A 26,527-nucleotide genomic window follows, 5' to 3' on the forward strand; every position below is an offset into this window, starting at 1 on the left:
GATCCTTACATCTGGATTCTGTCACTGTAGCAGGATAAAACAAAGCCATGATCCAACCTTGTTTGGTCAAGTGTTGATCTGAAGATGAGCAAACACATCCCAGCTCAGCAAGTTGTTATTTTCTGTGTGTTCAGTCCAGCTAGAGCCTGGTAGGAACAGAGATTTCAACATGGAAACCAAGGCCCCAGGACACCAGGATTAGAAATGTGCTGGCAACTGGCAAGATATCAGAACAGTTTCCTTGGCTGGAGCCAAAAGCAGTGATTTCTGTCCTGGAACTGTTTTTACATCCCAGCTCCAGAACAGCTTTAGAGACTGAGAGTGATCCTTGACACAGGAAAAGCAGGACACGGGTGTCAGACCTGGGGACATGGATCTTCAGGGGAAAATGAGATTCCATGAGCCAGGGCACATCCAGCCATGCCTGCAGCTCTCCTGGTGCTGGAGCCCACCTTGACCATGGTCTAAGAGCTGCTTTGAAAACCCTCAAGCTCTCCAGGATGTTCCCAAATGCAGGAACAAGGAAAGGCAAGAGCAGGACCCTCCCCTCCCTTCCAAAAGCAACTTCTAAAGAGCAAAATAACCTTTCCTTCAGGAGAATGTGCTTTTGTAGCAAGACTCTTACATTTTTTGAGATGATCCCTTTTCAAACAATTAAAATCCACACCAGATGCAAGGCCACGAGTCAGATCTCTGCTTTACATCACACACGGCACTTTTAAATGACATCTCCTTTTTCCGGGGTGGAAAATCACAGTCAGCATTTGTATATAAATATTATTACACAGCTTGAATGTAGAAGCCAGGAAACAGAGAGTGCTGCATGACAACGTGCTAAAAATTCCTTGCTGCATTTTTTTTTTTTTTTTTTTTCTGTGTGTGTGAAGCCAGCACTGTTTGTACAGGGATCCCATTGTCACACACAGCCTTGTGCCCACAGCAGCTCAGCCAGGACCAACACTCCTGAGAGAGCAGCACGGAGGAAATTGTCTCCTCAGCTCCTGAGACTCATTCACTGCTCTCCTAAAAATTACAGATTCATTTAACCTGTGCATACATTAAATCCCAAGCTATTGTCATGCTCTGAGTACTCATATACCTAAGAACAGGAACACAATAATTAGGAGGGTGAGCTTGTCCTCCAAAAAGAGGCAGATGAAGAAACTGCTGGCACACATTATCTTTAAAGTAATAATAGCATTACTTATCTTAATAATATTGCTTTATTCTAATGAAAGCACATTTTATTAGACAGATTTTCAACCTCAACAATCCCCTTTCATAGCTCACAAGTGACTGACAGGGCCAAAGACCAGGCCTGGACTTGGTTTTGGGCTAAGATCAAGCTTGGGGTTGGGTTGCTGTGCAAGAGCTTGAGCCTGGTGGCATCAGATCCTCATTTCTCCTGGGAAGAATTAACTTGCTATTCCAGGGCTACAGAGACAGAAGTTTAATAGCCCAGGGCTTTTCCATCTCCAAGGAACAAATAACAACACCTGAAATTGAAATTTCCAGCCTCCAGCTCACCAAACCTTAATCCCTCCATATCAAATGGTCGAGTCCCTGCTGCTAAAAATATCCCAAAGACGGCGGCTCTTCAGGCATCCAGAAATAGTGGCTGGTTTCTGAAAGCCACACACTTCCATGTGTCCACAATGTGCTGCTTGCCTTTGAAAACAAAAACACTTCCACTGGAGATACACACTGTTCCATCAGGGCAGGCAGTCCAAGGCCTGAGGCACAAAAACCTGAAACAGGGAGAAGCCACGTCCGGAACACACGGATCACAAACACCAACAAAACACAGGGCACCCTGGGGATCCTGCAGCACTGACATCAAACCATTCCTGCCCAAAAGCACCAAGACAATGAAAAATGAGCAGGGAAAGGCACCCCACCACTAACAGAGGCACACCATGGGATGTGTGCAGTCCCTCGTTAAAATTATCCTTAAATAATCTCACTGCTTTCCTGCTGGACAAGGCAAAACTGACTTGTCAAAGGTGCTAAAGTTACTTCAGGCTTAATAAGAGATCCTGGGGCAGAAAGCAGACACATGACACCCTCTAAAGAATATTTTTAAGAAAAAAATGTGGGTGGAGAAGTAAAGTGCCTGGGATGGGGAATAAAGGAAAAGTGGAGTAAGGTGGGGGCTCCATTCAACCTCTTGTTTCACTGCTCTTCAGATCTCCCTAAAATTCCTAAAGACACCAAACCTTCCTTTCCCTTTGGAGCTTCCATTCTTGGAGCCCTTCAGAAGAGCCCACAGAGCTGGTCCAGGGCATGAAATACAGGGTCAGATGAGAAGGACACACCCACATAATTTCATTACTGTTATCACTGAACTTGTTGAGATAGGATAAAATATCTTGAGGGTTCCCTGTCCCTTTGGCTGCCAAGCTCCTGTCAGGGATATCAATTTGCAGACCAACCATAAGAATTCAACATTCCTGACAATTCTGGGGGCCAAGATTTGATTTGATTATGAAAATTCAGGGTCATTTCCAAACTTTATCCATTCTGGTTCTAATTACTCCGATAACTGAGACAAGTTTTGAGGTGAAATCTCAAGCCTCTTTCAACACATGCTTTAATGAAAAGAAATTCACAAAACCAAAGGATAAACAGGTCAAAATGAGTACAAATAACCTTTCCCTTCTAGCATTAACTCTTTCAAGGGGTGCTGGATGTAAGTTGATGGTTTTGGGTAGGGTTCCCACCCATTGAACAGACAGAGGACTTTGCTTTAGAGCTGAAAAAGTGGAGTTTAGATAGGCTGAAATACAAATCTCAAAATTCCCAAAATTCTGCACCAACAATTCACACACCAGTTTCTCTGCCCAGTTTTCCATTTCCCAAGCATTTGTCCCACAGATGAGCAAACCCCAGTGAGGACGTGCCCAGGGGCTCGGGACAGTTTTCCCTCGGAGGAACTCGCCCGTCACATCCCATCCCATCCCCTTTGGAACTTGGGCTATTTTTGCCCAGTGCATCATGCAGTGCCTGTCCTCGCTGCCAGGACCATGACTAACTTTCTCCTTCCACTTGTTCCCTCCACCCCTGAGAACATTCACATCCATCTGGAGTTTCTCACAACAAAATATTTTTCAGCGAAGCAAAACAGCGTAAACCAGGCTCAGCCAAGGCAGCTCGGTGTCCTCCCAGCTCCTGGCAGGGCTGGACCCTTCCCTGGGCTGGGGGCTCCCCTGAGCCTGGCCCTGCAGTGCCCAGGTGAGGATCCCCCCGGGCTGCACAGCTTTCCTTCATCAGTGAGATGCTGCTCGTTGTCTGTGCTTTATTTACTTCCCGTTTTCAGAGAAATTAAAGAGAATCCCAGACTGGTTTGGGCTGGAAGGGACATTAAATCTCATCCAGAGCCACCCCTGCCATGGCAGGGACAGCTCCCACTGTCCCAGGCTGCTCCAAACCTCATCCAGCCTGGCCTTGGACAATTCCAGGGATCCAGGGGCAGCCCACCCTGCCAGGGAGGAATTCCTCCCCAATATCCCATCCAGCCCTGCCCTCTGGCAGTGGGAATTCCCTTTGTCCTGGCATTCCATGCCCACCTTTCCACCTGCTCACACCACACAGCCTCACCTCCAATCCCACCCCACCAGGAAAAGGAGGCTCTGGAGATGCTTTACCCAAATATCTGGATCCTAGGCAAAGATTAGAAAGCTAAGGAGGGACAGAAACAAAAGGCTGCTATCAGCTGAACTGGAATTAGTCACATTAATTTCAAATACTATCTGCTTTTGTTCATCAGCAGCCAGGGCTAATTGCCATGCTGAGAAAATGCATCCCCTCACAGGTGTTGTCCTTTGTGCTCTGAGCCCCTGACACTGATAAATCCCCCACTTGTAGGAAGGAAGAAAACTCTGAAGGGAACCAGGAACAGCAGAAAGGAAGAAGGTGCTCAAAAAAGAGCTCATGAGGAACAAAGAAAAAAAAAAAAAAGCAAAGAAGAAAAGCTTCTGAGATCCATTAAAGGCAAATCATTTAACATTTACTTTTCCTTCTGGTGCTGTTCTAAGTTTCCACATTACTGCACCATTAATTAGGCAAAACTACAGGAAATGATGGGTATTTTGACAGAGCATCAACTGCTGGACTCAGCCCAGCAGAGCTGTCATAACATCCTGACATACAGCATGAGGAGGCTGGGGGCTGCTGGGGCTTTTAAAGAAAAAACCAAACCACAACAGAACACTAAACCCCAGTAATTCTGTCAAAGGCAACAGGTTAAGGCCACAAAGAAAAGTGGGGTTTAAGTGCAAAAAAAAAAAATTTCCTTTCAAATCACATATTTTCCAGTCTGTAAATTTTTAATGGATATAATCTGGGTATTTTCAAAGCAGAGACAGCAGGAAATTAGTCAGGAAAATATTTAAGTGTTAGAATATGGTAATTATATACAATTATGTGACTCTGTAATACCCAGTGATACTTCAGAGAGGGAAGGGTTGGGTTGATTTTGTTCTGCTGCTGATCCCAGAGGAGGAGCAAACACGAGGGATGGAAAAGAGGGAATCAGAGCTGATCCTGCAGGGACAGACAGATCCCCCATCCCCCTGCAGCTGGGGTGAGGTGCAAGCCCCCAAAAGCTCCATCAGGGCCCCCCCAACCACCATCAACCCCCTCAACAGTCACACCAAACCTGGAACAAACTCCAGTTCCTCAAGAAATGGCCCTTTCCTAAAGGAACTTTCTCTTGGAGGAATATTTGCACTTGCAATTTATTTGAGCAGTTATAAATCATGAATGAAATGCTGGATTTCAGCCTTTGCCACTGTGATGTGTGCTGCAGACCCACCAAAAACCAAAGTGAGTTACAAATGACAGCGTGGGGCTGGGGACAGGAGCCACAGAAACCGATCAATGTCACAGGGCCCAGAGGAGCTCTGGTTAAAATCTGCAGTTAATTAGTCCTCACCCATCCTGGGGAGCCAGCAGAGAGCTACAATCCAGGAGGATTTTGCAGTATAAAAACCCCAACCCAATTGTTTCCTGCAGCACAGACATCTCCTCACTGAAGTCTTTGCATTTTAAACCTTAACCCCAGAAATAACAGCAATTACTCCACAGGGATACCTTTAACCACTGCAGCAGCTACACACTGGGATTAAATAATTTTGCTCCAAGTTTCATAAACTTCAGGCCAGAAATGCAGCAGGAAAAAGACACTGGTGGTGCCTTGGTGGTAAAACCACAGCCAGCTCCAGGGATTTATCCACCAGCACTGCAGGACCTCAGCTCTTTCTAAAGAAACAGCCCCAACATCTTCCCCAGCAAATTAAAACTAATTGGACATAAAAAACATTTGAAAGCTGACAACAGATTATTTAACTGAAGAGAGCTGGGAGATTGTTCTGATTTTGGGGAAGGTTCCATTCTACAGGAGGAGGAAAAACAAGAATATAGCAGTAATTTATTTGAGCTTTTATGCTGATACATTAATACAGCATGGCTGCTACTCCTCAGCATCCCTGTGTGTCCCAGGTGGAAGATACAGACCTTACCCCTGCCCAAATAAAGATGGATTTGCTGTTTGCTTTTGATTACTTCAGAATATGTCAAATAAACAGTTGATATTGAAGTGCTTGCTTTGCTGATCATTAATTACAGTGAAAAGTGATGTGGCTTTTCAGGAAGGACTTAGAGGCTTTTGTGACCAAAATGTATTAGGGAGAGTTTCAGGCATGGATGCAGCATTTCTCAGGCTGCTGTCAATAATTTGTAGCTCTGTCCATGCACTGGAGAAGTGAGAACAATCCCAATGCTCAATTTTTCAGGCTCAGCCTGACCTGCTAGAGCAATTCAGACACCAGAAGACCTGTAGAGCTCTGCTGCATGGTCAGCACGACTTTTAAGGTCAGGACTTCTCCACAATGTTGCTCTGCTGGCCAGGGAACACCATTTCCTCCGTGTGAAAATTCATTTCTTAGTCCCAGGTGAAGTGATGGCTGCTGAGAGCCCTGAGCCAGCAGGTGCTGCCTGGCATCTAAAACACAAATATCCACCTCTCCTGAGCCAGAGGAAGGACAATTCCCAGCTGCTGCAGACAGGCAGAGAGGGGCTGTGCCCTGCCAGGAACCACCCAGGGCACTGGCCATACCTGGGGCATGGGACAGGTTCCATTTGCATCATTGAGCTGCAGGTGGCCCAGGCAGACAGGGATGTCCCCAGAAGGGACCTCTGCCTTGTCACACCTGGGGAGAGCTCTTGGACAGAATGTGGATAGCAGTGCTTCCCCTGCCCTGAAAATATGTTTGAATTTGTTCACTCTGTTGCTAAAAATGCTCGAGTCACATGGGAATGCCTGGGAATGCAGCCCAGGAATTTCATTTGTAAGCAGAATTGTGTTTCTGGAGACTATTGACCTGAGCTGTAAATAAATATTCAAAAAAAAATAAAAAATATGGAGATATTCACAATTTATGGTCCTTGAGATGATCGAGTCAATCAAAAACAGGTCAAATATTTCCTTCCCTGATCTACTATCAAGTGGCTGAGTCCTACAGGTTGGAAATACCCCACAGCCCTTCCACAAAGACTGAGCAGCAGGTCCAGTTTCAGACCTGGAGCCCATGATGGGAAAATCCACATCTCAGACTGAGTCTCTGCTGTTCTGATAACAGTGCTGCTGCTGTGCCAGCTGGGCAGAGGAAGGATCCCAGCAGATCCCTGCTCATCCTTCTCAGCCAGGCTGGACCTGCTCCCTCCTGCACAGAGCACAGCTCTGCACAGCAGCCAGTCCCAAATCCCAACCCTGGTCAGGTCCCAGCTGCAGAATTTGCATTTATCTCAGTGGAATTTTTTATGCCAGGGAATGGCAAATTGCTTTGATATACTGAGTTCAGCTTTTGAGATGATGACACAGCCAACATTAGTCAGAAAACATCTTCAAAGCAGCAAAACTCCAAAAAGAAAGAGCAAAATACGGGGCATTCAGGCAGGATTAGAGTTGCCAGATAAGTCAGATATAATTGCAAAAAATAAACAAGTATAACATCCAAACCCTCAAAAAAAACTCTTATATACTTTCTATGTCCAAGGCCAGGCTGGGCAGCACCCTGGGATAGTGGGAGGTGTCCCTGCCCAAAGTTCTTCCCCACCCAAACCATTCCAGGATTCTGTGATCTGCCATCTCTCCAGTCCAAATTTGCTGCACAATTTTTTGTTTAGGTTTGCTTCAGATTTTTTTATACCACTCATAAGGAATTGGCACAGAATTCCCCACCACAGCCGTGGCTGCAGCACCAGCTCAAGGATAAAGAGCATCCCTTCTACCTGACTAAAATCTTCTCATTGTGCTCCCCAATTTCCACTGCTTGTGTTAAAACCCAGAATAACCCCAAAGGCTCCACAGCCAGGTAAGGCCACAGAGCAGAACTGCAAGGGAAGGAAGGAAACAAAGCAGTTGGTGTTAATTATGCAAAATGAGATGTGACTCCAAGGATGTGAGTAATGTCTGGATACAACAACAGGTGCCTGATAAGAGAGGAGGAAGCCCAGACCTTTCATCTGCACCGCAGAATCAGCACAGATAACAATTCTTAGCCACCCCCAGGGCAGGTTGCAGAGTTTATGGGGTGATTTCATAACAGGAGGGGATGAGCAGCCCGTGCCAGGGGCCTGGCTGCCAGGGAGATGCCCCTGCTGCGTGCCAGGGTGTTTCAAGGCAGCAAGATAAAGCTCAGGAACATTTCCATGGAGTGTCCCTGTTGGATGAGGCCAGCACTGCCTTCCACCCACAGGAAACGCAGCGAGGTGACATCCTGCCATCCCTCTGCCCCTCTCTGGGTTACAGCACCAGGCTTCTCTCTCACTCCTCACAGAGGCTGTGATCCCAAGGGAACTCCTGAGAGGTTTTCTGGGAAGCCAGAGGCTCCATCAGCCCCATCAGCTCCCATCCTCCCAGATTCTGCCCAGCCCAGGGAGAGCTGCACCCCACAGCTCAGCAGGCACTGCTGGCTCCTGGCTGGCTCCTCCTTTGTGTCCCCTTCTTTCTGCTTGGCACCTCAGCCCTCTCATTTCAGGCTGTGCCCCAGAGCCCACGATCCCACTGTTTTCCCAACACTTCTGTGGTTCCACAGCAACCCCCTCTCGCTCATCTCCATGACAGAGCAGCACAGTAACTGCTGGTTGCAATGCTCAAGGGGAGGAGAATTCCTGTAGCAACATCCAAACAATTTCTCTGACTTATGTATTGCAAACACTTGGCACAATCCACCAGCACTAATCCTTCCTACTCTACCTATGGCTGGAGGCATCACAAGCATCAAACAGATCAGGAATATGGGATGCTGCCCCAGATGGATTTTGCAGCAATGCCTTTCCATTCAAGGGGCATGTTGTGTCAGCAGATTAAAAGAAACATTCAATTTTCCAGGTTTTATCAATTATTTCTGAAGTGATAAAATCTGAAATTCTCATTTTTCATAGGAAAATTTAATCTACAGTTTCCATCCTTATAACATGCATGGCAGTGATCAAGTAAATAATGAGAAGGACAAGGTTCTGCTCCTTCTATCACCAAGAGATGGCAAAACCACCCCTGTGGGCATCCTTTGGTTCCAAAAGCCAGGCCAAGGCTACAGACACCTCCTCCATAACCACCTGCACCCCCTGCCAGCAGATGAGAAATTCCCCAGGCAGGATCAGCTGAGACAGGGAAGGAGCTCCCTCCCCACCATAAGGCTCCTCCAGCCAGAAGGGATTTGGAGGAACACAAAAACCTCAGCAGATAAAGTCTGCACATCTGCTCTTGATCCAGCTTAAGGACAGCAGAATGCCAAGTGCCCAGGATTTAAGGCAGAGCACGGCTCCACATCCAGAACTCCTCTGAAGCCCGAGTTACGCCGTCCCCAGGGGGTTGCACTTTCACTTTCCTAAATTGCCTGCATATTTGCTTTTTTCTGATGGCAGATTAGGAACCATGCATTTCCTTAAACCGCCAGCTTTGGGCCAAGACACACACGCCCTCCTGGAGCTCTGCCAGCCCACACAGCAGAGGCAGAGCTGCAGAACCACGTTCCAGGGCGAGCTGCTCCAAGGGAGCCCGGCAGCACTGACTGCCAGGCACTCACACAGCCCAGGCAGGCTGCTCCCAGGATCTGCAAGAACTAAATTAAAGAACCTCAGAGGCAATGCAAGAGTGGCAGCAGCACCATTCATCCCGGAGAAGAAATCATGATCAAAAATCTGTAGCCATTTCAGGGTTTAAATGGGCATGAAATGAGCGAGCAATTAATTTCCTGCACGAGGAAGGAGTGCAGAGTTCAGTATCGGCAGCACTGCCAACACGTATAAACCTATTACATGTCCTGGGAGAAGTGGTATTTCCCTTAAAGCCTCAGCTTCCAGAATCCCACAATGATAACACACTGCTCCTCCCTGGCACTGCAGCAGCCCCAGAGCCTCCTCCCCACAGGCACAACCTGCATTTTACAGCAGCACGAGGAGATTTGGGGAGCAGAGCCTGAGCAGGGGTGGGGAGACACCATCCCTCCCCTGCTCATCCCAGCACAGCAGCACTGGCATCTCCAGCTCCCCCTGTTTGCAGAGGGATCCAGGAATGTCCAGAGTGCAGAGCATCCACCATCCTCACCCTCAGTGACCCCAGCCCAGTTTCTGGATCCTGACCCAGAGCCAGAGCAGATCCCACTGGTACAAACGGGAACAGCAGCTTGGAGAAACCCATACACAACTCCAAATCCACGCACAACTCCAAAATCCACGCACAACTCCAAAATCCACGCACAACTCCAACCCCAAAGCCTTGCATGCTGGAGCATAGCAACCAGGCTAAAATCTAGCAAGAAATACCATTGTCCATAGGGGAGAATTAGTCAAATAATGTTTTCAATACGTCTTAAGGAAGAGACGAATTAGCTCCAAGATTTACAGTCTCATAATTCTCTGCTTCAAAAGGTTTCATCAATCCACAGCCAGCAGCATTCCCAGTTTTCTCTCCCTAGAACCACACAGCCAGACCCCACTTCCTCCTCACTCCTTCACACACGGATAATAATTTTTGCTTCCTCTTTTCAGTTTTATTGCTGGGGGGTTTCAGGAGGGCAGGGGCTGTGCCTGGGGCTGCTGTGGGGTTGCAGCCTCAGGCAGCCCAGAGCAGCTCTGCAGGCGGCCGGGGGCTCGCAGGGAGATGCTCAGTGCTCTGCAACAAAGGACTTCCCCCGGGTATTGTGCCCGGGAACACAGGACATTCAGAGATAAAAGCCTTGGATTCGGAGGCGCTTGACTCTCCCACTGCTGCAGCGTTACAGAACACTGGCAGCACTCAAATCAAGGTGCAGAATTCATCCCGTGCCAGTGTTGCAAAATGATGGGAGCAGAGATTTTTTTTGTGCTCAGGAATTTGAGTCTCTCAGCTTCGGGCTGGTTTCCAGCACTAAATACAGCATGATGATATTTTTCATTTTTCTCTTCTCTACAAGCTTTTTGAAAATTGCATTTTCTTCCATTATCTCTTTATCTGCCAATTTCCAAAATCATAGACATCGAATTTCTCTTGCCTGTCTTTCCAGCAAATATTTCACTGCAAACAACACCACCAGTAACAAAGCAACACTTTTACCAAACACCTTCTATTTATTTTCAAAAGCACCCATCTGACAGATTTGAAGGCCAGTAAGATTTTATGCAACCTTCTGGAAAAGCTGTTCTTCAGGGAGTCTCCCTCTTCTGTCCTTTCCTTGTTAAATTGCATTTGCCCATGACCCATAACGCGGCTCTCACTCGGAAACACACACCTAAGAAAATGACCAGCCTCAGAGCACAGCTCTTGGAGAGAGAAATCTCCCTTGTTTTGTATCTGCGGCAACATACATTGTTTGTATTAGCACTAAATAAATAAACAACGGGGTTTTTTTCAGTGTCGTGCAAGCTTTGAAATATACGTGCCATAAACACGGCAGGAAATGAGCAGGGCCGTGGTTTGTACCCTGCAGATGACTCCTCGCAGATATTAAAATACATCATTGATGGATTTTCAGGAAAGCAACCTGTCTGGGAGGCTCCTGGGGAGCGCACGCCGAGGCCCCACCTGCAGCTGGGAGCGCAGACTGCGCCCGGGCCGAGCCGGGCCGGGCTCGGAAGGACACTCGGGGCTTTCGGGGAAGCAGGACAGCAGCAGGATGGGCGCACAGCCCGGCCCGAGTCCCGCTGCGGAGCGCCGGGAGAGGCTCCCAAAAAGCTGAAGGAGAGCAGCGCATCAATGGCCTCACGTCCATGAATGGAACGGGAGCGCTCGGTGGGTGTGGGGAACCTGCGCAGCTCCACCTCGGGAGAGAAGAGCCATGGAATAAAGCCGCAGGTTCCTACAGCGTGCAGGGAGGGGTTTGTGCTCGCGTTTTCACCCAGACACTGCCCCGAGCCGCCAGGCACAGGCACGGAGCGGGCGGGCGGCGATGCTGCGGTGAAAGGCACGAGCGGCAGCTCAGTCAGCACCGGGGAAGGAAGCCGAGCGCTGCAGGAGAAGCGTTCCCGTTTCACTCATGGTCACACACCCCGAAACCGGAGCCGAACGTGCCCCTGTCCCCCCGGCTCCCGGCGAGAAGCGCTGCCCGCGCTATGCGGCACCCGGGGAGCGCCTGGGGATGCCCGAGGGGCCGGGGGTCCCTCCCGGCTGCTCCCCGGGATGGAGCCCGGGGGTCCCTCCCGGCTGCTCCCCGGGATGGGACCCGCAGGGCAGGGGGCTCGGGAGCGCGGTGCCCCCCACCCCCGCTGTTACCTCCAGCCCCGGGCGGGGGGCGCGGTGCATGCGCAGCTGCCGCTGCCCTTCATTCATGAAAAAAAAAAAAAAAAAAAAAAAAAAGGAAAAAAAAAAGGGAAAAAAAAAAAAAAAAAAAGAAACCCCGGGAGCCGCATCCGCGCTCCCCTCCAGCCCCCATTCATAAAAGGCAGCGGAGCATGCGCGCTGCCGCCGCGGTGCCCACCCATTCATAGAGTCGGGCGGCCGCGCATGCGCACGAGCGGCCGCTGCCCTCCCATTCATAAAATAGCCATTTTCCCAGGCAGGCGGGCGCAGCGCCGCTGACAGCGCCGCGCTCGCAGCTCCCTGCCCGCAGCTCCGCCGCTCCTGCCAGCCTTCCCCAGGTCCGGCCCCCTCCTCCGCCTCGCTTTTGGGATTAACTCGCCTATGGAGAGATGGTCCTAGCTGAATTATTTAAAGTAAGTACGAGATGGGTGCTTGCGAGCAATTGTTAAAATGTTTTAAGTAGAAAAAAAGGCGAAGCCTGCTCCCCGAGGGAAAATCCTGCGCTCGTTCTAGATGTGTTCGGCTGCTCCTTACAGATCACTGATCATATTTCTGGCTATGACTTTTCTAACAGTGATTATCTATAATAATGTACAGTGGAGAGCTGCCTGGTGCTTCCCAGTCTAAAGGAGACTTGGCATTCTGGAGAAATATCCTGTTTCTTGCAGAATTTCCATTTGTGTCCCTGCGTCTCTGATTTATACCTCTTTTCTGCGTTCTCCCATCAACATCTGCATTTGCTGTACATATATGGCAGGCAGGTTTCAGACACTTGGGTCGGGTTTGTTTGCAGGCTTTTACAGCAGAATAAGTGGCGTTTTTTTTCTGCTGATGGGATGTCTTCTCCTTCATCCCTTCTTCCTTCCCCAAAAAGGAGCAGAAATACACGGTCACCTGGGCTGACAAGTCAGAATTGGATCTTTCTTGCTTTGGAATGGTTTATCCGCATTTCCTCTCTTTTCCAAAACCCTCTCTTGTGAGTGTCAAGTAGTTTTTAGCTGTCTCCATAATAGGACACTTCAGAAATCAACCACTCATGTGTCAGACCTTTCCTGCATGAGCTTTGCTCCTCAGCATTTTATTTCATACAAGTCTTTTCTTCATTTTTTTGGCCTCAGTGCCTTATTCCATCACTGTCTTTCCCTGTCTTGCTGTACACTTGTTTTAAATCTGGATGGATGCTGTATTTTAAAGGCTGGATGAGTAATAAAAATGTGTACCTGGAATAACTTCATCTAATATATGAATTATTTTATATATGGAGGAAAAAACCTGTGCTGGCTGCTCCTTCCTACCAACTGCGTAGCAAAGATAAGCCAGGATTTTATTTTCTGGTACCAGTCCTGGCGTCACAGGAGAAAGACAAGCCTGGAGACGACATGTTCTGAAAATTCATTATCAGGAGAGGAATGGAAAAAGCAGAAAGGGGCATATAAAAGGCACAAAGGTCTTAGAGGAAAGCAGGACTGGGAATGCAGACCTTGGAAATGGCAGTGCACAGGAATATCACGGGGGGAGAGGCTTCCCTCTTTTACCTCCAGTTACCAAGGGCCTGATTCCTTCATTTCAACCTTTTATAGCCCCAAGTTTTTCTTTAAATGCTGAAGGAGAGAGAGAGAAGGAGAAAAGCATCCCTGCATTATCCAGAGTGGAAAAGGCATGTTCTAGATTCTTTAAAACTTCTCCAGCTGCTGCCTTTCCTCCATACCATGCCAAGGGGACAGCATGGCAAGAAATTGCTGTTTAATTAGGTGAAGAGAAATGCAGCTTTCCCAATATGAGAGCTTCCCCTCTCTGCCTTTATTTTGGGTTAAAGAATAAAGCTCCAATTTGTGCACGGAATCACAATGATCCTGATGCCTGGCTTCCCCCTTGTCCATATAAAAATGAATGATAGCAGGAGGAGGGGCTGTTCTCAGTTATTGGAACCCCACTGGGGATGTCTCGTTGATAAATGTGCCCTTTTCCATGGGCTACTGTGTTTTCCCTTGCTGCAAGGGACTCTATATTGGGATTATAAAATTAAAAGGACCATTTCTGAATACTGCAGTCCTTTTGAAATTCTCCATGAGGTATGTGCAAGGGAGAAATTATTTGTTCTCCTCCTGAAACAGGCAAAACAAAAGCTGTTTTCCTGGAATCATGACTAATTCCCAAATTGTACTGGGGAATGGAACATCTCAAAAAAGCAATTCCTGCCCCCCCCCCCCCCCAAAAAAATTCTGTTCTCAGACTTCTGTGAAATAAAATTCACATCCCTTATAACACTACAGCACTAATTAATAACCAGTTCTGACAGTTTTCAAAAAATTAAATGTGAAAGGAAAAAAAAAAAATCATTCATCATATTGCTATACAACTTTCCAGCCCAGCAGTAAAAACTGTGTTTTCATAGGCAAATAGTTGCACAAGTGTTGTTTTTTTATCCTTTTTCAATGCAATACAATGTATTTTCTCAAGAAAATCTACAATCCTTCTAATAAGGCCATCATTTGGTACCATTAGCTTAATAGATCATATCTGAGCTCAGTTTCCTGACCTTAAAAGAAATGTTTTTGTCCAGTTAAAGGCTTTGACTGAGAAATTCAAGTCCCCAGAGATCTGAATGCTAGTGGGCCAAAATGTGCTTTATTCACTTGCACCATAGGAACAGACTTCAGCTGGACAGAGACAGCTTCTTGGAAGTCTACAGGTCTCATTTCCCAGCTCCTGAATTTCCACGCTCTGGCAAGAATTTAGTGTCTCGTTTTAAAAAATGGCAGGTTTCCCTAATAAGCTTTCTAATTTTTTTCCTGCCTTATTGCTTGTAGAGAAGATTCTAGCTGGCCTTAGCTAGATAAGGCTGCTAAGGAGGGGAACAAAAAGAATGAATGTCAATATTTTGTTAATATTAACACACACTTTAGGGGAAAAATGCATTTTTTTCCTTTTTTTGCAGCATTTACAGCTCGATTCAAACCCAGACAGCCAAACTCAGTCTTAATGAACTCCAACCTTATGAATTATTCTTAATCCCACATTAAAAACATGTGCTTGCTGCAAGGTCTCCTTTGACTACCCCTGAGTGCAGTCTTCCTCATTAAAAGCTTTAATTGAGCCCTTTGGCTTGCAGCAGCAGCAGAGTGTCCCTTGTCACTGCTGGCAGGCCTGGACAAGAGCATGTCCTCAATCCCAAACAAAGGCAGGGGCAGAATTTGTTCCCTTGTCTCCAGCTCCTCCTCTGCTGGGCCTGGGGGAGCAAATCTTTCCTTGATCACTGGGTGGGAGCAAACCCTGTCCCCTCATCATCCCTGCCCTGTCCCCTCATCATCCCTGCCCTGTCCCCTCATCATCCCTGCCCTGTCCCCTCAGCTCCCTGTCCTGTCCCCTCATCATCCTGCCCTGTCCCCTCATATTCCTGCCCTGTCCCCTCATCATCCTGCCCTGTCCCCTCATCATCTCTGCCCTGTCCCCTCATCATCCCTGTCCTGTCCCCTCAGCATCCCTGTCCTGTCCCCTCATCATCCTGCCCTGTCCCCTCATCATTCCTGCCCTGTCCCCTCATCATTCCTGCCCTGTCCCCTCATCATTCCTGCCCTGTCCCCTCAGCTCCCTGTCCTGTCCCCTCAGCCCCCTGCCCTGTCCCCCCAACATCTCTGCCTTGTCCTCTCACCATCCCTGCCCTGTCCCCTCATCATCCCTGCCCTGTCTCCTCATCATCCTGTCCTGTCCCCTCATCATCCTGCCCTGTCCCCTCAGCATCCCTGCCCTGTCCCCTCAGCTCCTGCCCTGTCCCCTCAGCCCCCTGCCCTGCCCAACACTTGTAGAGGAGCTTTGTAACCAAACCCCCAGGGGAGACAGACTGGTGGCAGGTCAGATTTGGCACTGGTACCATCCATTCTGAAGCCTTGAAATGCATCTGCCCACCCCTGGCACGATGCTGCTTCCAAGTGAATTGCTTTCAATTATGATCATTTCCTGTATTAAGACTAAATATTCTGTGCTTTTCTTGTTTTCTTCCTCTTGCACTTTATTTCCAGAAATTCCTGTGTACCACACAGCAAAGAAAAACCAATTTCTGCAGTGCATTTACTGCAATTATTGCTGCCTCTGTGTCCCTGTCAATGAGTGATTGTCACAACTCTCCCAGAGGCTAATTCAACTTTTTATTGATAATGGAGACATAGAATGGTTTGGGATGGGAATCTCATCCCATCCCAGCCCAGCCATGGCAGGGGCACCTCCCACTGTCCCACTGCTCCATCCCCATGTCCAGCCTGGCCTTGGGCACTGCAGGGATCAGGGGCAGCCACAGCTGCTCTGGGCACCTGTGCCAGCCCTGCCCACCCTCCCAGGAACAATTCCTTTCTAAAATTTCATCTAACCCAGGTCTATCTCAGTAACCAAGAGAAGGTGTGACCCCTCTGCAGGTGCCAATTCAGAGCTCTCTGGTCTGACCCAAAGCAGATCCCCAAAGGAGCAGCTCAGCTCTTACCCAATCCCAGTGCAGGCTCAGCTTTCCTCCATCCATGGCAATTTCTCCATCCCTTCTTCACAAAAGCTTGTCATGCTTCAATAGTTGGAAAATTCTTGGAAACCTGTGATTGAAAATTCATGTTGAAGTATCAAATTTGCTTTATTCTGTTTACAGTTGCACTTGACAATCCCAAAGTCTTTCCCAACCTTAACAATTCTATTACCAGAAGGTGGCTCTTTGTGCACCAGTGCTCTCCATGCCCCCAGCACCATTAGAACCATTTTGATTTATACGATATATAATAAATATAGTGGTCCCAGAGGTGGCCACAGCCCTGGTAAAGGGCAGCATGACACCCCTGGCAGGTTCAGCAGCTCCCTGGTGTCCAGGGCACAGTCCAGGCTCCAAAAAGGAGCCACCAGGGATGTCACAGGACAGGAGAGGACAATCCAGTGCCAGCAGCCCCAGGAGAAATCTCAGTTTGCTGAGGCAAGCAGCTCTTCTGCCACTGTGCTGTCAGACACAGCAGAAGGACAGGCTGCTCAGGAGGTGCAATTAAGGTGTAATTAATTAGACAGAGATAAGTGGCCCTGATCTGGTGCATGCAGCTGACAAAGGACAGAAGGGGTTTAGTGGCTGCATCACTTCCCTGCCCACCCCACGGGTCTCTCAGCAGGCACCCCCCAAGCAGCACATTTGGGGCTTTTTTAGTTTTCTGGAACATTTGAGATTCCCTTTAGACATTTCCTTGGCAGCACCTCATGTCCAAACAGGGTTGGGCAAAACCTTGTACCTGCTGCTGGCTGCAGAGGAGGAGCTCAGGGAAGCTGTTCCCATTTTCCTGCACTGGGGCTGTGGCAGACCAGGATTGCTTCCACATGGGACCCTCCTCTGGACTGAAGTCCCTTATTCTCATTATTCTTTTATTACCACAAACATCTAGAATATTGCTAAACATGTGAGAAAGAACTAATTAAAATTTCTAACCAAGGGGTGACTCAGATAGTTATGAACATTACATATATCTGCCCTCACTGGATTTTTAAGTCACGATCCATTTTGTTTTTCAGTAACTGGAAGATTTGTTGTCCAATTCCACTCTGAAAATAAAGATATTAGATCCTTATTATTTCAAAAGTTGTTCTGAAGACATTAATGAGAATGAGTTTTCCTGAGGGTTTATGTGACTTTCTCATGGAATTGCCCATAAGGACAAAGCTTTCTCTAAAATGATGTAGGCAAATCCAAAATCCTATTAAAACATAAAATGCCTTTCGTTTTAATTTCATCTGACTTCAAAATCCTACAAAACATTTGAGTCTAAAATAATACCAAAACACTACAATAACAGTTGGTTTCCTACAACTTTAGGACTTGCAATTACCCAGTACAACAGTAATTTTAAATTGGCCATATCTTGATGAAGAGATGGAACAAACACTGCAACACGTGTATGAACTTGAACTTTTGAGTCCAATTTTACTCCCTTGGAAAGAAGTATATTTTGACTTGAAAATTGTATGTGGTGAGTGACTGTACAGTCATGGGAGAAGAGAAATTTTTCTCTACATGGGAGTTTGCTGCCTTGAAAAGAACTTCATTGTTTCCTCCAAAGAATGAAAAATTCCCTATGTAAGAACATAGACAACAGGAAGAAAAAATCATGACTACTTTAAGAAAATTATCTGTACAGTTGCAATCAGTGAATTTGTGCCTGTGTTAATGCTGTAATACATCTGTAATTACCTGTGATCAAAAATTAATTAATTTTGTGTGCTGTATAGCTTTTTTTTCCTCAATTGAAATGCAATTTACAGTCAGGATTAGTGCAGTGGACAAAGAGCCCTGAGGTTACACACCTCAGCTCTTGTCCTCTTTCAAGGTCCAAAGTTCTGCCAGGTTACCCCAAACATTTATTTTGGTTTGGGATCTGGCTGGGATAAGCTTTATAAATTCAGTTTATAAGATACCAGTGTTGCTGCTGAAGGCAATATTCTCTTTGTTAACCCACATGTGTGGTGGGTTTTGAGTGGAGGAAATGCTGCCCTGCCCTTGGATACACAGAAAAAGTCAAGTTGTGATGACTTGGAGCATCATCCAGGGAAGTCACAAAGCCCCATCCAGGCAGGCACATCTCAGCCTGGGACACTCCACAGTCTGGTTTATGATTTCCTTCTGCCCCAGCACAAATCCTTAACCTGAGGATTCCTCAGTGGATCCTTAACCTGTGTGGATTCCTCTTGGCCAGGACAGGTGGAGCAGTGTGAGGCCACAGAGCTGCAGGGTCCCTCCCCTGCCCTGGGACACCCCAGGGAAAGGTGCTCCCAGCACACAGACAAGCACTGGGGCAGCCCCAGCACGGGACATTGCCATGGCTGTCACTGGGACAGGGCCATGAACAGCACCCAGCTCCCCTGGGTGCAGCACTCGAGGGGTTTGACCTGGATCTGTCACCAGAGATCTCTCTGCACTGCTGGAACTGCTGGTGACAAGGCCAGCAGCAGCACTGTAGTCATGTCCTTGGAAAATTCCATAAATACAGAAACATTTGTCTGTTAAGAGTTAACTGTGGAAACCCTCTGCTCAGGAGAGAGAAGGCAAGGCAGAAAGGGGAGGTGTCCAAGCACCCAAACCTGTCAGGTGTGGTTTAAAGGAGATCTTGAGCCAGAGGGCCTTTGTGTCCAGAGCAGGGGTCTGGGAACTAGGAGAGCTGGGTTTTATTTGGCTGTTCTCCCTCCACAGGTTTTATCCAAGTAGATCCTGTGCCCAGATATCTGCAGAGTCTTTGAGTTCACCATGTCAGGCTTCCCTTCTCCTTGTCCTGCAGAAACAGTTTGTCTATTAAAAAGAATTTGAAACTGTATTACAGCAAAAACGAGGATGAAAAACTTCTGCCATTAACTGTCCTGACGTGTGGTGTTTAGTCCAGGGTCCTTCTCCTTCCTGTGGTAATTAACTGAAACCTTAATTAGCATTATCTCAGATAAGCCCTCTTTAACATCTGCCTGCATGAGGCCCCTCTGTGCATGGGGTGTTTTAGGAGTGGCCTGGCTCCAATCCTTCCCCAAATTAATGTGGTGACACCATTTCTGTGTGATGGCATCACTGGCCCCAGGGCAGAGTCCATGTGAAGCCTGGGTACCACCCCCAGGGGCTCCCCCACCGTGTCACCGTGTGCCACCTGGGCACAGGTGCCATGCTGGGGACAGCCCCAGCTCCCTGCTGGGCACACACTGCTGGCACCAGGGCACCTTACAGCAAATGGTTCTCCCTGGATCCCATGGAAATGTGGTGAATGGAGCAGATTCCTGAGGGGGAGTGAGCAGAGAGCCCTGGAGATGCCCAGGCAGGGCTGAGGAGGAGCTGTAGCACCCTGCAGCACTGCCACCATTTCCAGCTACCTTCCTTCTAAGATCAGCTCTGCTGCGCTTACTCTTGGCAACCAAAACAGCTGCATCTCTCTCCTTAAAAAAAAAAACAAACCAACAAACCCAAAAAAACCCAGTGGAATCAAAGTCTCCCTGCAAATGTAACACGCAGCCGATACAGAACTGATGATTTTGCTAAACTCTGACTCGCAGCAAATACTTTTTATATCATGACACTGGATGCTGATACACAAAAGAAAATCAAGTTCTTTTCCCTCTGCACGCCCCACAGTTGTCAGAATCATTGCTTCTCTTTGTTTTTTACATACAGTAACTAGGAAGAGATGCTTTATAAACTCCCTTGTTCCTCCAGTCAGGATGTCAACGAGCTATGAATAATGAAATAAAAAAAAAAAATCCAAATGAATGGCTAAGACCCAGCAGAGAATTTTAACTGGGGAAGAGAAGCAGCATAAGGGCTGCATGACAATAATCATCATTACTGCTAATAAAGCATTTCTTCCTGCTGGTGTGTGCAGGGGACAAAGGGGGCCGGATGCGGGGCCGGACCCGGCATGTGCCGTCCTGCCCGCGCGCTGCCCGCCCTCCCACTGATCCCGGGAGGACTGGCACCTCTCCAGCCCCAAATGCCAAGTGATCCATCACAGCAATGGTTCACAAACAGAAGGGTGGAATCTGGTGGCATTTTTCAAGGGGTAAAAATGGGCTTCCCTTTCTTCTTCCAAGAATGCGGAATCGGTTCTTGCTGCGATTTTTGAGGTGTCCGGTTTATTTTAGGGGAGATGTGCTCTTGCAGAAGTGCACACACACACACTTCTCAGGCATTATTGGCTGTAGTTGGATGCAGTTTTTTCCTTTTTCCCACTGCTTGACATTAAAGTCATAGAATCACAGAATCATTTAGGTTGGAAAAGACCTTTAGGATCATCGAGCCCAGCTGTTAAACCAGCGCTGCCAAGTCCAAATCTTTCACGCTGCTGCAGAAGGTTAATTTGTTTGTTGAACAAAAAACAACTGGCAATGCCTTAAGCTGTTCACTGCTTCCTTTTTCTTGATACCAGCAGCTTTTCCCCTCCTGCCACCGAAGCTTTACTCACCCCTTTTTTCAACTGATCTGCAGCATTATATTATTTATGAATAAAGGTCACCCCGCGAGGAAATGGCACATCTACTAGAAAACAATGTGCACTTTCTAAATTTGAACCGACTCGTTTCCGTTCTTTGATTTAAGTTTAGTTACTTCCTGTGGTTTCTTATCCTACGCCACTGCTGAATCTTTGGATTGACTCCAGGATAAATTGCACTCTTTCAATGAAATTAGAAACTGCGGCAGCGACGGCTCAGCCAGAGCGGCTGGTAAACAGCACTTCAGCTAAATATTAGTGCACTTAGTGGGCTGCACAAGTGTCTCATTACCTGTGTGAGGGGATGGATCCAGCCTGAGCCCTGTGGGTGCCCTCCTGGGAGCTGCACCCGCCCTGGTTTGCCACCAGACAAGGTGCTGAGCAAGCACTTCCACCTCCCATGGGAGGGATAAAACCTTTGGATCCAGCGGTTCCTGATGGAGAGGGGACACTCCCTCACCAAAATCCATCCTCACACAGGCAGATCCTTGGTTAGCAAGGACAGGTGCTCAGCCCCATGCTCAGGAGCACCTTTGTACCAGGCCAAGGCTTCCACAAACCACAGTCCTGCAGCAGGTTCTTTAGGGAGCAGGGTCAATTGGGGAAAACCTCCAAGGTTTAGAGAAGTCATTTCAGGAAGTTTGCTGACAAAACCACATGTGAATATACACCAGTAGCCCCAAGATGTGCTTTCCCTCAGTAAAACCATGAGTGGGCTCTTGAGGAGCCTGCAGTGACCACAGCCCTGCCAGGGCTGGAGGAGCTATAGATGGCCAAGGTGGGGGACAGGGACACGGCAGCAAAGCAGGAGCGAGGCACTTTGTACCTGAGTGCTCTGCCTCCCTTGGACACAAACTGGCCGTACAAGACCCTCAGCATAACGACCAGCCTCAGTGAGGAGCTCTTTAGGGCTGGCATTGCAGGATTCCACAATAACGATGCGCTCTCTCTCTCCCCCCATCCCTTTTCTTTCTCCTCCCCTTCCCCCAGGACACTTAAGCTCAGATTTTCCCGCAGCAGTCAGACTGATTTCTCAATGGAGCCCCGGATTGCTCACAGCATCACCGTGGTGCCCAACTCTGCCATGGTGCAGCCCTTGCTGGACAGTCGGATCCCCTACGGGCGGCTGCAGCACCCGCTGACCATCCTGCCCATCGACCAGATGAAGACCAGCCACGTGGAGAACGACTACACCGACAACCCCAGCGCCTCCCAGGCGGCCCAGAAGCGCCCCCGAGCCCCCCAGGAGCCGGGCTCGAGCAGCCAGCCCCCGCAGCGCTGCGAGCAGGACGTCACCCACCCCTGGATCTCCTTCAGCGGGCGGCCCAGCTCCATCAGCAGCAGCAGCAGCACCTCCTCGGACCAGCGGCTGCTGGAGCACATGGCCCCGGTGCCCGTGGCGGAGCAGTCGTCCCCGCGCGCCGTGCGCATCCAGCCCAAGGCCATCGCCTGCAAACCGCTGGAGATGAAGGGCCCCGCGCCCCAGGAGCTGGACAAACACTTCCTGCTGTGCGAGGCCTGCGGGAAGTGCAAGTGCAAGGAGTGTGCCCTGCCCCGGACTCTGCCCTCCTGCTGGGTCTGCAAGCAGGAGTGCCTGTGCTCGGCGCAGAACCTGGTCAACTACTCCACCTGCATGTGCCTGGTCAAGGGCGTCTTCTACCACTGCACCAACGAGGACGACGAGGGCACGTGTGCCGACCAGCCCTGCTCCTGCTCCCAGTCCAACTGCTGCGCCCGCTGGTCCTTCATGGGCGCCCTGTCCCTGCTGCTGCCCTGCCTGCTCTGCTACCTGCCCGCCACCGGCTGCGTCAAGCTGGCCCAGAGATGCTACGACCGCGCCAGCCGGCCCGGCTGCAGGTGCAAAAACACAAACAGTGTCATTTGCAAGGCGCTGCCCGAGAGCAAAGGGGCAGAAAAACCCTTTTAAAGGTTTGGGAGGATGCTCCGTGCAGCAGGGTGGTGTTGGCTCTTTGTAATAACCTGTGTTCTGAGGAGAGCGTTAGCCTCTCGCCCTCGGGGAAAGCAGAAGCAGCTGTTTCCACAAACTGAAGCACTTTGGGTTATTCAGGGTTCTTGGAACTGGTCGCAGTTGAGATAGATGGGGCCAAAGGAGGAATGTTAATGGTGCAGAGTGAAGGCTGCAAAGCCATGTACATTGTGAAGTCCAGCTGCTGAAAACTCCCAGCTTGGACCGATGGCTGCTCACCAGGCTGCACACAGGAACCACGGACTGCTCGCTCGGCAGGCACCGCCTCACAACCCATCCCCACTCCCAGCTGCAAAAATCTGCTTTGAATTTGGATTCAGGGCAGGCTGCTTGTTTCCTGTCTCCTTCCAAACCCCAGCTCGCTCCCAGCAGCCTGTTGAAGGTGATGGGGGAACTCCCTCCACCCTCCTTCCCTCCTAGACACCACTCCAAGGGCTGATTGCACACAAAGTACACGTTTCTCAAAAGCTTTCTGCATCCCTCGAAGATTTTTGGACCAGAAGTGAAGCTACATTTCATTCATTGAAGGGTCTTTTGGGCATATCCCACCTGGCCCCAGTGGTTTGGACCCTCAAACAGCACCACTCCAGGAGGATGGTGGCTCTGGAGGACGGATGGTGGCCCTGGATAATGGATGGTGGCCCAGAAGGATGAATGGTGGCCCTGGAGGATGGATGGTGGCCAATCCCATTTGCCCCAGGCCCACACGCCCTCCCCAAGCAGAGGGGATGTAACTCAACCACAAAGCAAAGATGGGCAGAGTTTGTTTCTCTAAAGCTCTTAAGCTCTGGTAAGAAGTCCCACAAACCTACGTGTACGATGCAGATAAATGTATTTTTCTAGGGATCTCAACCCAGTACCTCCCCTCCTGGAACAAGCTCTTTGCTCATTAAATATTTTGTTTTTGTCTTGGGGGGGTGAATGGCATTTGCTTGAAGTACAGCACATTCCCCCACCCCTATTGCTGCTGTTTGACTTTTGCCTCTTCTGTACAAAAGTGTCTTTTTAAATGTAAAGAATGCTTTTAATGTTGATTTTAGTGTTAACACACACTAGGGAAAGCCAGGGGAAGGAAGAGAGCGTAGTTAACAAATGGGCCCGTGGTTTTCAGCATGATGCAAATATTGGCTCTGTCCTTGCACTCATCCTGGGGCTGGTTCTACTTCCCCAAGGATGCTGTAACCCCTCTCTTGACAACTACAAGGTGCTAAACAAGAATCTTGGTCCAAACATGCAACACTCTAATGAGTAGGTAGGTACTTGTTGCATGCAGAAAACTGACCTAGTCTCTCTTGGTGTTTTTAATTAGAGGAGATTTCCTCAGTAAATGCACAGCAGTGACAGTGAAATGTCATCTCTAATTAGATAAGCAATAGGCAGAGCTCATGTAGCATTTCCAGGAATCCTGTTGGCCTGGTTGTGACACAGCCATGGGTTGGGGTTGATGGGACTCTGGTGTCTGTGGCTTTCAGAATTCAGCTCAGCTGGATGACTTGGGGTTTAGCTCAATTGAATTGTAGATATTTATTGAATGAGGGAGTTAAAAAAAAAACAAAAAACAAAAACTTTTCTATTTATAACATTTGCTAGCTTGTACATGCTGAATCACAGAAAAAAGGATGTGATGTCTGTTAGCAGATACCAGTTCCTGTAGGGTAGCCTCACATTAACTGTGTGGGCACCAGGAAGCAGGTAGGGATCCAGAGCTGTATTTATATTATCTTGCACAAATTGGAGAGGAAAAGATAAAAGGAAAACCAACCCCAAATTAGCTGAAGTGTTGGTTGAATGTATAAGATATTGTATTTAATAAGAGAAATCATTTTCCTGAGATACAAGCAAGCTAGAAAAGGCAGGAGAGGCATTTACCTGCCTCCCTGCTCTGTCCCTATGGCCTCAGCCACAGCTGCTTTGCCTTTCTGACCCTCTGGCCTGGCTGTTCCTGGGGAATCTGTGCTTGGCTGCATGGCCCTGGTGAGCAAAGGCACCTCTGGAATGGTGGCCCCTGTGCCAATCTGCACTCATGTCCAAACCCCAGAGCCCAGCCGGATTTCCTCTCATTGTACATAGCTGTAAACTACTCTCTGTTGGTTTGTTTTGCTGTCTCAGCCCCGATGATGCCGTGCTGGAGCCTGTCAAGCCTTGTGGATGTGTTTGAGCAGTGGTCAGTGTAGCACAGTGACCCTCCCTTCCCTCCTCCCCTGGCTCCCAGCCCAAGGCAGGGCAGGAAGGAGCTGGGGCAGGGCTGGGCTCAGCCAGGGGAGCAGCTCCATCAGCATTCCCTCTCCTGACCCACCAACTCCATCCCCCTGCCCTCTGAAGGTACTTGGCTCTCCTGCCACCCCAGGGATGTGCCACGGGCCCTGTGCTGTGTCACCATGTCACAGCTCTGCTGTCCTGCCTGCCAGAGCCCCCTGCCAACGAGGGGCAGCTGCTAATGAGGGGACAGCTGCTAATGAGCACAAACCTTCCAGCCCCAGCCCCGTGCTGGGATGGTCACCAGGCAGGTGCCCTGGGCAGGTGCCCTGCTCTGGAGGAGGGTGGCAGCACCTGCACTGCTAATTGCTGTGGCAGGTTCATGCCAGGCTTTGCCCCTCCCTCACAAGAAGGGGCACCTGAGGTGCTGGCAGTGCCACACCACGTCCCCAGCAGGAGCAGAATGTCCCCAAGAGACAAACACACCATCCCCACAGCCCTGTGCCTCGGGGGCCAGGAGCAGATCCCAGATTTGGTGCTCCTGGGCCCCTGCTGAGCCCTCACCCTCCCCAGCACTGGGTATTCCCTTCCCCTCCCACACCCTGAGAAATATTTCCCCCATCTCCTCTTACCACCCTCCCTCACATGTACACCCTGAAAAGTTACCACAGAAGGTTTTTCTTTGTATAGAATATTTATTTTGAAGCTCTATTTTAATAGTATTTATTTTAGAAAGTCTACTATTGTAAGAGTTCTTCTGTTTGTGAAGAAAAACAAGTACTGATGAATGTACTGATCTAGAAATTATATATATATATAAATATATATTGTTAAATATATAAATGGCTGTCGTGGTTCTTTTTAAAAAAACCAAAACTCAAGAATGTTTGTAGCAATTATTCTAAAAATACAAGTAGAGAGTAGCCCAGAATTGGGTGTTTGATGCTCTCCAGCCCTGCCAAGGAACTCGGGGTGATGCTGGGGTTGCTCTGCCCCACAGCCTGGCACATCAGGGGCTCAGCAATTGATTATCCCTCAAATTGCCTGTGGTGGGAAGAGCCAGCACCTCAGGGAGGAGGGGCACCAATCCTCTCCTTCCCTGCACAGAGGGAAGGACACAGAGATCCTCCAGCCCACCCCAAGGTGCCCCCAGAGCAGCAAAAATTCTCCTTCCTCCTTGGAAAAGGACAAGAATCTGTCAAGGACCAACTCCCTGCTCACCCTCTGAGCCACATCCTGGGGCTCCCACCCAGCAGCACCCACCACCCTTCCTGCCCCAGCTCCAAATGTGTCACCAGCACTCTGGGCTGCTAAAAATACAGGATCCGGGTTATTTTTCACCATTCCTGTTATTTATTTGCACACACTGTGGAGCTGTGACTCACTGGAAGCTGTGCCATGTTTTGTGTCATCACAGAGGTAACCTGAGTGTGTTACCTGGCCTGAAATAATATTATTGAAACAATAATGTTGAATTAGTCAATGGATCAGATAAAGAGACAATAACTACACTGTGCAGATCACGACATCTGATGCCAAAAAATTTGCAATAAGGAAAAGATACTGAATTTGTTATGCTGGGGTGGTTTTTCTTTT

General features: G+C 48.7%; 1 protein-coding gene and 1 long non-coding RNA gene across 2 annotated transcripts; one reads left to right on the top strand and one right to left on the bottom strand.

The window, feature by feature from the left end:
- Positions 1–10,610: 10,610 nt before the first annotated feature.
- LOC130258855 (uncharacterized) lies at positions 10,611–22,133 on the bottom strand. The gene is made up of 3 exons (XR_008841549.1): positions 22,049–22,133; positions 16,254–16,356; positions 10,611–10,772 (listed from the first exon to the last, which is right to left on the bottom strand). It is a non-coding gene; the product is annotated as an uncharacterized LOC130258855 (long non-coding RNA).
- On the top strand, positions 11,908–26,027 carry SPRY4 (sprouty RTK signaling antagonist 4). Its single transcript, XM_056502581.1, has 2 exons — positions 11,908–12,192; positions 21,739–26,027. The coding sequence occupies exon 2, from the start codon at positions 21,785–21,787 to the stop codon at positions 22,673–22,675; it is 891 nt and encodes a 296-aa protein (XP_056358556.1). The 5' UTR covers positions 11,908–12,192; positions 21,739–21,784; the 3' UTR covers positions 22,676–26,027.
- Positions 26,028–26,527: the final 500 nt, after the last annotated feature.

Source organism: Oenanthe melanoleuca, chromosome 13, assembly GCF_029582105.1.
Source record: "Oenanthe melanoleuca isolate GR-GAL-2019-014 chromosome 13, OMel1.0, whole genome shotgun sequence".
In the NCBI taxonomy this organism is placed as follows: domain Eukaryota; kingdom Metazoa; phylum Chordata; class Aves; order Passeriformes; family Muscicapidae; genus Oenanthe; species Oenanthe melanoleuca.